Source organism: Myotis brandtii, unplaced genomic scaffold (genome assembly GCF_000412655.1).
Source record: "Myotis brandtii unplaced genomic scaffold, ASM41265v1 scaffold973, whole genome shotgun sequence".
Lineage (NCBI taxonomy): Eukaryota > Metazoa > Chordata > Mammalia > Chiroptera > Vespertilionidae > Myotis > Myotis brandtii.
Window position 1 is genome coordinate 1333159 of NW_005372038.1, and position 12721 is coordinate 1345879.

General features: G+C 40.0%; 1 protein-coding gene across 4 annotated transcripts in view; it reads right to left on the reverse strand.

Moving 5' to 3' along the window:
- The window catches only part of AMOT (angiomotin), a 70315-nt gene that overhangs the window by 5862 nt on the left and 51732 nt on the right, over positions 1-12721 (reverse strand). For all 4 annotated transcript variants that reach the window (XM_005886350.2, XM_005886349.2, XM_005886352.2 and 1 more), the window contains 4 exons: positions 8926-9075; positions 7987-8177; positions 1045-1164; positions 37-269 (listed from right to left, as the gene is read on the reverse strand). In XM_005886350.2, the coding sequence (XP_005886412.1) occupies positions 37-269; positions 1045-1164; positions 7987-8177; positions 8926-9075 (694 nt within the window). The remainder of the gene's footprint in view (positions 1-36; positions 270-1044; positions 1165-7986; positions 8178-8925; positions 9076-12721) is intronic.

Sequence of the window (12721 nt, forward strand, 5' to 3'; positions counted from 1 at the left end):
CATGTCACTTTAATCTTCCTTATTTATTGTCATTACCTAGGCTCCCTTTCCAGCTCTTATCATCCCGCTTCTCTTCCATGATGGGAGTGCCAGTCAGGGTGGAAGAGTGGGAGAGCAAGCCCGATCCAGCATTGGAAATGGACATCAGAGACTTTGCTGGCCGCATGGATGACAGCTGCTCTGTCTTACTAGGCTCCTTCCGGGAACGTTGCTGGAGTACTTTGATCATGGCATCCTTCTCAATAATTTGGGCATGGAGGATCTTAATCCTAGGAGCCAAAGACAAAGAACATTTAAAGACCTTGTTGCCATCTTCATGTTCTACTCTCACTGCCTACATGGACTTGAACTTCCATTACCTTTTTGACTAAGTGGTGGTCTAGTTATTTCTGAGTTGTGAGACAAGGGACAGTGCTACATTTTCAAAATGCCTTTCTATACCTCCAAATGGATAGAACAGAGCATGCAGGAGTTGTTGCTTAAATTTTAGGAAGCCGAAGTACAATATTGGTGGGGGCGGGGGAGGCGGGGGGAAGGGCCGTATATGAGAGTAAACCGATATAGTGAGTGTTATAGTGAAGAATCTGAGTCAACAGAAATGAAGTCAGTGAAAAGATGGGAACTTCTATACATGGGCCATAACCTTCAAGTAATAAGTAAATGATTATGAGTTTATAAGAGACATCATGTACAGCATGACTAGATGTTCTTTTACTGAGCACTGTGCAGTATAACAGGGTTGTGGTACAGTGCTAGAAAGAATACCCCAGAGTGCAAATACCAACAGGTCAGTTCTGGCAGAAGGCAGATGGAAAGCAATTACCAAGGCCAAAGGGGAAAGCAACACTACTTGGAATTCCACAGTGAGTGGAATGATCAAGGTAAAGGTCATTGCATCTCATGTCCTAAGTAACAGGTTGGCAGGAGTGTAGGGGTGGGGGAGGCTACATTATCAGGTTTCCCAGCTGTGAACGAAGATGCTCGCCCTTCCCTACTGACCTATCTGGTCTCAATACCAACTCGGGGTCCAGATCAACATTTTACCTGCCCTCCATATCAAGGCAACGCTTGTTGACCATCAAGATTTCTTCCTCCTCTTTCTGGATGCGAGCTTCGAGAGCTGTGTCATAGCTGGTGTTAGGAGAGTGGCTGATGACTGTGTCCCTGGGAAGGAAATGACAGTATGATAATGAAAGGATAGCAAAATCAATAAATCCTATCCCCTTCCTAAGTAAAAGATATTGCTGGAAAACCCTAAACTGAAATTAAACTTATTAGGCAAGATTAGTTTCTGGGTGGCTAACTGATAAGAGCTTTCAAGATAAGAAACTCCAACTTTCAGAACTAGAAGAGGTGATTGGCCTGGAAGTAGCTGCAAAAGTCAGTGAGAGATTCTATGAGAAGTGTGCACGGGTTTGCCTTCAAAACTAAGCGGATATCCTTCCAAAACATTCTGGTTTTCACATTTTGGCCAGGCAATAGGTGGATATTTACATTTCCACTTTATATTATTTATATTACATATAAGATATTTTATATTTCCATTTTATTCTCATGGCAGTCATACAATGAAAAAAAGTTAGATTTTTAATGTGACAGATGAACAGCATTAACTACACCTGAGTGCTAGAAACAAACTATAGACATGTCAACAGGTAGGGCATGTGAGCTGAGTGAGAAGCAGGGTCTTTGAGTCAGTGCCACGTGAGTCCTATCTAACCTGCATCTGAAAGGTTCTGGTTCCAAACCATTGAGTCTTCCCCAACTAAATGACTGTTCTCTTGCCAGAATCCCAACTGCATGAGGGACCATCATGTTCCATCTGAAAGTGTCTCAGGCCATTGACTCAAAGACTAATTAGTAAGAAACGTGTGTGTGTGTTTGTGTGTGTGTGTGTGTGAGAGAGAGAGAGAGAGAGAGAGAGAGAGAGAGGAAAGAGAAAAAGAAGAGGGTCTAGCCCATGGGCATGGCTGATGTCTAATTAGCACAAGTCAAAAACAAGGGAATCCTTTATTCTGTTGATAAGTGAGGTCATTGCATCTTTCTTTAGTTCACTTACAACTAGCAGTAGGAAAAAAAGGGAAATGGAATGAAGAAAACTGGATCTTATTTGAGTAACGTGGAGGGAAAGAAAAGAGATTAGGGAGAATATTGATGTAATTATATTGCTCTTTAAGGAAATCAGACAATAAACTGGGAAAACAATGAACTGGCACTGCTTCATTATATTTCCTATGAGAACACAGATCTGTGGGAGAACTCCAGACATATTTTCTGCTGGCAGCTCGCTCCAGCTGTGTTCTCTTAGCTTAGAGATTGTGACCAGTGCAGCTGGGAGCAAAGGGGCAATGGAATGAAGAGGCAGAAAGTTAGTATTAAAGTTGGGAAATTTTGGTGTGTTTTTGCAAAAAATACTGTCCCCCAAAACACTTGCACCTTATATACAAGGCTGAAACAACTTATTTGAATAGGGAAATAATTGGAGAGCAAGGAAGGAATAGATTACAATGGCTCTCATCATTTGCTAAATTCAAAATATTTTAGTATCTCAGAATTCTACATTTGCTCTAGAGCAGTTCACTTGCTTGAAGTCCTACTGGGAATGGCTTCAGTGCTCCAAAGTACCTAAGAAGAAGTGGCACTGTACAGTGGTGAGAGCACCGGCTCTGACTATAGACCACACCAGGGTCAAGCCCCAGCCTTCCTAAGTTCACTGCCACTAACAAACTCTCTGAGCTCAAGAAGTCAGTTAACTGCTCTAGGTCTCAGTCTCTTCATATGCAAAATGGAAATAATTGTACCTATATCTCATGGGATCTTTAGGGCAGTGATTCCCAAAGTGGGCGCTACCGCCCCCCGGTGGGCGCTGCAGCGATCCAGGGGGGCGGTGATGGCCACAGGTGCATTTGGGGGCGATGAGTAACTGCTATTAAAATTTTTTAAAAAATTAATTTCCAGGGGCTGAGTAATATTTTTTTCTGGAAAGGGGGCGGTAGGCCAAATAAGTTTGGGAACCACTACTTTAGGGGATAAAATTGAAGTATGCATGTAACATAGTGCCAGACACAGTAAAAATACTCAACAAAGTTATCTATTATTAGGAGAGAAAAGTATAGGTAGAAGTAGAATAACATTAAAGAGATTATGACTAGAAAGAATTCCAGTTCTTGGTATAATCCCGGAGGCATTTCCTGCAGTACAGAGTTCCAGTGTGATGGCTGAGGCTTCAGAGCCAGACCTCTCTAAAAAGTGCATGGTATCTATGGACACTGGGAACTTGAGCATATTGGTTTGTCACTAGGGGAGCCAGTGCTGGCTTACTGCCACATCCACTGCATAAAAGACCTTTTGGGGGACTCAGAGCCCTGCCAGCTAATTGATATGGACACTGTGAGCTCCTCAGGAATGGAGCCTGAAAATGTGGGGCACTTAGTGAATTCCTACAGAGCTGCCAGGACGGCCTTCAATATCAATCTTCTTTCTAGAAGCTGGGCTACTAAGCCCATGGTTTAGGCAAAAGCAAGCAAGCACAGTGTTTGAAGGAGCACCTTGACCTGCTAACTCCCAATACTGTGAAACGATTCTTAAGCACATTCATAGAGAGATGCTGAGCTTGAAAACACAACCTGCAAATCCCAAACCCTAAATCCATGAATTTGTCATGCCCCATCTCCAATTCTTAAGTTATCCGTTTCTGGCAATTGTCTTTTCAGCCATCTTCTCTCTCCTTCCTTTCTCCAACAAAGTTATCCCCATCACATTACTTACATTGCTTTCTAGAATACCACCCATGACCTCCAAATTAAAACATCAAGTGGCCTTTTAAACTTCAAGTCTATCTTTTCATATAGGTAGCATCCTTTTGTTAATTATGTAAACTCAGCCATGAGTACAGCACTATGTTTGAAGTTACTATGAGGCTGTAGAGTGGCTAGATATCAGTAAGACTAGTTCCTGACTGCAGGAAACTTGTACGGGGAAACAAAAAAGTTAATAATTAATGATTACAGAAATGAGTTTGGACTTTACTCCAATAGGCACTGAAAGTAATTAGAGCTTTTTGAGAGGATTGCAATGATCCCAGCTGTGTGTTAGGACAATAGCTTTCTCTTACTGAAATGTGATGGAGGGATTAGAGGAGCAATAATACTAGACACAGGCAGACCAGTCAGAAAGGTTATATTGAAATAATCCCAGCAAGATATAATGAAAACAGGAACCAGTGAAATGGCAAGGGAAATGGAAACAGACTATAGAAGGCAGAATTGCTAGAACTTGGCGAATGCTTAAATCTGTGTGTTAAGGTGAGGGAAGAATGAATGAGAACTTTGTTGTTTCTAATTCAAATGACTAGAAGAGATGACATACCACTCATTTTCTAAGACAGAAAATGGAGGAGAGATTTTTTTCCCCCAAAACACAATATAATGGATTTTTATTTTAATTACATTGGAGGTAAAGTGTTTTACAAATAGCCATATAACAATATCCAACAAGTTGTTGAAATTTCTAACTTTAATTTTAGAGATGTCGGAGTTACTACTTGAAGCTGTAATACAGAACAAAATAAGACAATGTAGAATGGGAAGAAAACTGAGGATGGAAACTGAGAAAGGCCTACAATGAAGGAAAAGGTAGACATATGTAATGTGTGTGACCAGCTTCTATCTCCTGCTTCCCTTTCTTCCTTCTTTCCCAGATTTACTTTGCCCAAAATAAGAATGAAACTTGCACATTCTGAGAGGTTGATCAGGTGTTTTATCTTTTTATCCTTTCGCTGCTCTTCAGAAATAATTTACCAACTGCACTGCTAAATGGGTTCTTCTGGGATTGAATTCCTACGTGGTAATTTTCCTCATCTATATTAAGCATCTAGAGAGGAATCAATCTCTAGGGACACAAAAGTATGAAATTATAATATAGGCCCTATTAGTGTGATTATTTATAATACTTTTTAGTCCTCACCTGATAATGTGTTTTTATTGATTTTTAGAGAAAGGGGAAGGGAGATGGAGAGAGAAACATTGATCAATTGCCCTGTATGCACCCTAACCGGGGATCAAACCCACAACCCAGGTGTGTGCCCTGACCGGAAACTGAACCAGTGACCCTTCAGGGCACTGGATGACGCTCAACCAACTGAGCCACACCGGCCAGGGTTATTTATAATATTTCTAAGTGAGTAAATAATAAGCCTCAAATACTGGTAGTAACTCTTGAACAGGTAATAATCCCTATTTCATCATCTTTGAAATCATGATATCTGGGAGGTAGCAGAGTATAGTGGCTAGGTGTCAAAAATGTAGATTTAAATCCTGATTCTCCTGCCTCATAGTAGCTGTGTGTGATCTTGGGCAAACTGTTTACACTGTGCCTCAGTTTCCTTATCTGTATAATAGATAATAGTACTTATCTGAAAGAATTATTGTGAGGATGATCAATAATTTTAAAGTGCTTAGAAGAGTATCTTATACATTAAATACTCAATGTGATTTCTTGCATTGACATCTTTCACTTCGACAAGAGGTGTTTCATAGAATCAAAATGCTGGAAGGAATACAAATAGAGGCACAGTATAAATAGTTTTCCCAAGATCACACACAGCTACTAAGAGGCAGAAGAAATCCCAAGATCACACACAGCTACTAAGAGGCAGAAGAAATCCCAAGATCACACACAGCTACTAAGAGGCAGAAGAAATCAGGATTTAATCTACATTTTTGACACTTTAATCTCTGTACTATGCTGCCTCCCAGATATCATGATTTCAAAGATGATGAAATAGGTATTATTACTTATTAAATATGTCTTCTAACTTGAGGAGAGATAGTTGTCTAGTCTTACGTTAAAATTCTGTATTTTATTTTTCACAAAGGCTAAACACTGGAAATAATCCAAATATCCATTATCAAGTGAATGGATAAACAACTGTGGTAAATCCATACCATGGAACGCTACTCAGTGACAACTTCCTTACTATCCTGCATCTTGACCTAGAGTCTTATTCTGCAGTCAGTTTCAGCAATGAACTTCCCAGTACCAAGAACCCTGGCTTTCTAACATTTTCCCACACTGCATACCTTCATGAGCTGTATCTTTCTAAGTTTATGCGCAAAGACAACAAAATTACCTTGCATCTCCTTTACAGTGCTATGGTTTCCTGAATAAATTCTGAACAAGTGCTGGGCACAGGTGTTTTCTTGGGAGCGTGGAGCTAAACTTAGAATTAATTCTGCTTCTAATCTACAAAGTTCTCGGCCATCCGAGTAGCACAGCTGGAGTGTCTGTGCACTCTATCACTACACTGGCATGTACTGAGCACACTTCTCAGAAAACAAAAACAAGTAAGCTTAAGCCCATGAGGAATTCAAAGTCCAAACACAGGCGATTCTAATCGCTTTAAGGCAGCTGTTCTCAACCTGTGGGTCGCTACCTCTTTGGCGGTCGAACGACCCTTTCACAGAGGTCGCCTAAGACCATCCTGCATATAAGATATTCACATTATGATTCATAACAGTAGCAACATTACAGCTATGAAGTAGCAACAAAAATAATTTTATGGTTGGGTCACAACATGAGGAACTGTATTTAAAGGGCCAGAAGGTTGAGAACCACTGCTAAGGTTTATAGAGGACACCAGGAGGCAGGCAGAGAAACATAAAATGTCTTCCTAGAGAATTGGAAATAGGTTTACAAACCACCAGTCCAGCTCTTAAGCATTGAACTCCCTCTGATTTAGCAGCAGAAAGACTCAAAACTAAAGGTATCAACTGGCCCCTCCACATAAACACTCCAGCTCAAAGTGTGGCAAACGCTTCCAGACTCTTCCAGTTCACCATGTTTAGGAGAATCTTAAAAACAACACTGTGGTTCTTAATAACTTTCTGGATAGAGACTGTGCTGGGTGCAATATGCTATAGGCCACCTTGAATACCCAGCTCCAGATCAAGGCTCTGCCTGTATCTCCACAACACACGTCATCTCATTATTTGAATTTAGTGTTTTTGTGTGTGTTTTTGGAATACATTTTTATTGATTTTTAGAGAGATAGGAAGGGAGAGGGATAGAGAGATAGAAACATTGATGAGAGAAACATCATCGATCGTCTGCTTTCTGCATGCCCCCTACTGGGGATTGAGCCCGAAACCTGAGCATGTGCCCCGACAAGGAATCGAACCAGTGACCTCTTGGTTCATGGGTCAATACTCAACCATTGAATCACACCGGCCGAGCACGAATTTAGTTCTGTCATTGTTTCATTTTTTCCCAAATGATGAGTATGACTAGCAGAGAGCCAACAAACTGGATAAGAACAGTTTCCTCCAAAGATCAAAAAATTACTGTTTATAATGTGAAAAGGGGAACAAATAAGCTGAAACATTTTTAAAATCCTCCAGCCACGTTCCCTTATCAAGTAGAACGTGACTGCTTACATGTGATAGACTCATGGACACAGAGAATGTATTCTTCAAATATAGACCTTCTCAAAGGGCAGGGTGGGTTCATGTCAAGCATAGCCTTTGGCATACCTTGGACAAGCCAGAGGTATCAAATGGCAGCAGCCACTCCTGAGTGACATTTAGTTTCGGAGTGCATTTTGCTGGAAAGTCTTTCACTCCAGCTTGGGGGCTAAACAAAGAAACCTACACATCTGGCTGAAAGACACTGTGGCTCTGGCGATGTAGGTGTGCAAATGGTTCAGCTGATTCCATCTGTGATTGTTCTGGCTTCTGAGGAAAGCTGAACTATGATTCCAATAAGTTTATAAGTAACTTTCATTTTCAAATCCCTGATCCTGTGCCCCCACAGTCATTCAGTCCCTGCATAACCAGATGAAAGAAAACACACTTAAGTAGAAAGTAGGAGGGGTGGAGAACATTAGAGAAAAAAAAAGAACACACTGGAAAATCTATTAATTAGTCACCTTTTTGTTCTACCCCCAGCCCCATGCCCTTCAAGGAGTGACTGTACCAGCCAAGTAGTTACCTCTGAGCAGCTACAGTTGCAGCAGCATCCAGAGCAAAATGTCTCATCACGTTCTCCTCTAAGTACTTTTGTTCCCACTTAGTCATATCAGCTTCCAGGGCCAGGATCCGTTCCTCCTTTTCACGAAGGAGCTCCATCAGTGCAGCAGCATTGTATTCCGAAACGTTGGTGGGCTGAGAGCTGCCCTGGCGCTGTTGGGGGAGATGCCGACACCCCTCAGATTAGTAGGAAAAGAAGTGTGGTAGCCAAGTCCCATTTGAAGAGTCTCTATATTTGGAAAGAATTACTGCCCAAGCCACTTTAGTTTGGATTCTGATTCTGAAGCAAAAAGGAATTCAGATTTCCTCCTAAGGCCACAGGATTGTCTATTTTGGGCTTGAATCTGAGACTCCCTTGATCAAGGAAGGAGCGTGCCACATCAAATTGTCATGCTGCTCAGAAAGTGGATAAATGTTTTACAAACCACCATGCTTGCCTGCCTGCATGGTAGATGATTAAAACTGGAATCACAAATCTAGGCTTTGGTTTTTACCTTGCCCCTAACTTGTTGTTTGGCTTTCAATAAGTCATGCAACTTTTTCTAGGTCTTGATTTACTTTCATGTAAAAATGAGGTGTATGGTCTGATAATTCTAAAGACCATTTCCAATTCGAAAATGATTAGGAATCTACTTTTATAGCATCTTCACTTCTTGTTGGGTCTACTGCTTCTGGGGTTCATGTGAAAAATAAAAGGTGCAAGATAATAGGCATTAAGGATTTTGCTGTGATAGGAAGCTAAGTAAGCAAGCTTTGCCTTTACAATTAAGAGGTACTCTGGAGTAAGATCGGGTGAGGCAAAAATCCTAAAGATGAGCATGAGTTTGTTTTTGTCTTCATGTCAAACACCAAGGGAAAAATAAGCAGTCAGGAATACTCCTTTTCTTTTAAGTTCACCAACCTGTTGAATTCTGAGGGATTCCAGTTCTCTCTCCAGTCTTGTCCGGAGACGGTGTTCCAGCTGCTCACGCTTTTCACATGCTGCCTGGAGCTGTACAAGGGCCTGCTGCATCTTCTCCACCTTATCTACATACACCTGCTTCTTTTTCAGCTGAAAAATCAGGTTGAGACAGGTTGAAGGAAAGATAACAAGATCAGTTATGCACTCCCCCACAACCCAGCCCTGTTTAGCTCTCTTCCAACTTTAAAAATAAGTACATTGTGAGAAGGTTCTTCATGATGAATAGCAGGCTGCCTGGCATTTATCATACTGAGAATGCAATAAATGACAGGAATTAGAAGCCCCTTTGTAATCTCCTTCCCTCCTCCCTATCTCTAGGTCTTCCCCAAATCTATTTCCATGAGTAAAATCAGACAGACTCTACGGTGGAAGTAATAGTAGATGGCAAGCTCTTAAAATTCCTGTTTTTGGATGTCCTCACCTCTGCTCTTCTTCACTCTAAACTGGGAAATACTGGGGGAAGGTATATCTTACTTTGGTCATTACAATAGAGAAATGCTAAAAAATAGGGGGGCTCTCCAGGGGGAAAAAGCTTAATTTGGCATGGAAAGGAAGCTGTCTCCCTTTATGCAGGTCAATTGCTGAAGGTACAAGGAGTCCATAATTGTCTGTTTGAAGCCCACAGTCCTGGAAATTACCTTTTATTAAAGGAACAGAGAGTGTGTGCAATTTCTGCCTCACTCATGAGTTTGAATTGATAATATTGGACTGTAATCTCTCAACTTTTGGGGGGAGACCTTTAAAGATCCCTAAACACTCAAACTAATGAATCAAATATAAAACTAAATAAGTCAAACGCCTCTTCCTCTCTGAAAGGCTATGAGCCATATCCCAAAGCAAAGGTAGGAGTAGGCTGGGACTAACAAATTTAAATTCTTGTACCCTTGCAACTTAAAAGTCAAGTCCTGACTCCATGGGAATGAAGGAATGAGGAAATACTCTCTTTAAAGAAGGTGTACATACCTTCAACAACTAAAAAAATAGAAAAAGTACATCCTTCCAAATTTGTTAGTAAATGAGCAGATTATGCTTTTCATACTACTTTTAGAATGCCTTTCTTGCTAATAAAATCAACCTATAGACTCTCTATAAAGCAGAAATTTTTTCCAAATTGTCCATCATTTTCATGGAGGCTGAGGTTAGGGATACTTTCATTATTATTATTTAAATATGAAAACATTAATAACTTGGTCAAAAGGAAATTCAAGAATTCAACTAAACTAACTTCTCAACAAATTCCCAAGCCCTTGAACTACCTAGGCAGACAGTTTCAACGTAAGAGGTTACCCATTCTACCAGCATTGCTCGTACCCACTTAGCTGGGGCCAAGCGAGCATAACCTGACTATCCCATTGTAGAAACCAGGTAACTCCTTAATGGTAATGAGTCCAAATAATTGCTATCTGAAATGTCCAGTCAGATGCCAATGGCTTGTGCTAGTGGGGAAATTCTCCTGTCTTATAATAGCCTTTTCTACAAATTGGAATTGAACTTTCTCTAGGTAGAAAAAAAAACCATGTTATATTTTCCTACCAGACACGTAGTATGTTTTGCCTCAGTGAATAAGAAAAGACTAAATTTTTTTCTATATGTTCTTGACATTTCCTTTTATTTCAAGGCCTGGTTCAATCTAACCTTATAAACCAGATGACGCGAGCTATAAATCTAGATGTGTGTATTCATTAGACCTTTGCCTAAGAAATAAAAGAAACAAATAAAAATCATCATTCTCTTTGCTTCAATAAGCTTAAACCTTTCTTTCCTTGGATACATGACTATTTACTTATAACAACACTGACTAGACTAGGGCACTGAAGACCTTTAAGCCATGGGTGCCCCTGCCTTCCTATTTGCTAAGCTTTGAATAATTAGGAAGCAGAAAATATCCTCTATACTTCACCTTTTGGGTTCTATAATCCTCATGAGCTACTTAAAGTTGAATGCATTTATTTGTGAACTGCTCTGAAAACCTTAGGGGAGCAATGCAATGTTAATGCAGAGAATGTTAACTATAATTACTGAGGCTTACAGCAGTTATACTTAAAGGCAATTAAAGTTAGATAGCATGCAGTTCTTGTATTAATGGTAAAGTACAGCAATGTAAATGCAGAGAACTGAAAAATAAGCAGTCCATGGACAGGTGAATTTCTCCATGCTCTGTCTTTCTTGAGAAAGGAAACCTCAATATTTTACCAAAGGCATTCCCAGCAATTTCTATTGCTGAGCCGCCCTTCTGAAATGGAAAGACAATAAAGAAGCAGAGAGTTTTCTGAGTTGGCTGAAGATAGACATGCATATCAGACAACTTCCACAAAGCAGGCCAAGAAAAATCCCATTATGCTTTCTTTGCCACTGGGATGATTTCCCAAAAGGTACAAGGACCTCTGTTGCTGGAATAATTCTACCTCTTTTTTAAAAAGAAAGAGTGCAGTTCACCCATAAGCATATGATCACCTAGTAAATACTTAATCTCTAAATAAGTAAGGATAGGAAAAGACAACTTTTGGATGCTATAAATGCAAACAACAAAGTCAACTATCTTCTAAGTCACATACTCTGTTTTCTAGATCTCTTCAATAAGCAGAAAGAAACAAAGGCCTATGTGGTTTATTAAATCCTCCACTATCCCACATGTTATATGCTTCACTTTTACCTTCATCATGATAAACCCCCTCTTCTGCCTCTCTTCTACAACTCATCTCCTGTGCTAGGCTTCTGAAATGTTATATCAGTATCTAGGACATCCTGGGCCCTCAACTACACCTTCCAATGCCATCAGAAGTGTCCGTGGTTCCTTCTTAGGTAAAGAGAGAGGCCATATAGTAAAATGGTAAAGGTCATGAGCTCCGGCCTCAGACTGCCCAAGTCCAAATCTTGGCTCTCCCACTCACTAGGCATGCAACCTTAGGCAAGCTACTTTTATCTCCCCAAGCTTCCATTTTACTCATTCATCAATAATATAGAGATGATAATACCATAAACCCTTATAAAGGTCAAAGGAGATAACATATGAAGTGTTTAGTGGAGTGTTTGGCAAAAAAAATACTCAGTTATTTTTCTTTTTTTAAAGGAAAAGTTATTGCCAAGTCACGCATGCTCTAGTCCAGTGATGGCGAACCTTTTGAGCTCGGCGTGTCAGCATTTTGAAAAACCCTAACTTAACTCTGGTGCCGTGTCACATATAGAAATTTTTTGATATTTGCAACCATAATAAAACAAAGATTTATATTTTTGATATTTATTTTATATATTTAAATGCCATTTAACAAAGAAAAATCAACCAAAAAAATGAGTTCGCGTGTCACCTCTGACACGCGTGTCATAGGTTCGCCATCACTGCTCTAGTCCTTTCAACTTTGAACATTCACTCCAGATAGCCTTGATATGGTTCTCATCATCTCAGTAACTCTAATTATCACATCAATATCTAATTAATACATTAAAAACAATGCAATTTTTCCCAGAAGCACATATAAAATTAGGCCTCAAACACTTCATGAAATACAGCTTCAGATATCCTTATAGAGCAAGGCCCTTCATTGGTGATACAATTAAAACCAAGCAATGAGTAGCTGCCAGGATACCATATTCTCTCAAAATGATATGATTTAGGAGCACCTCCACTTTATGAGAAAAAATACTTTACCTATGGTTGAAGGTATTGTTTAACTAAAGACCCTTATGCAGAGCACATACTACACACCACACACACACACACACACATACACAGATATTA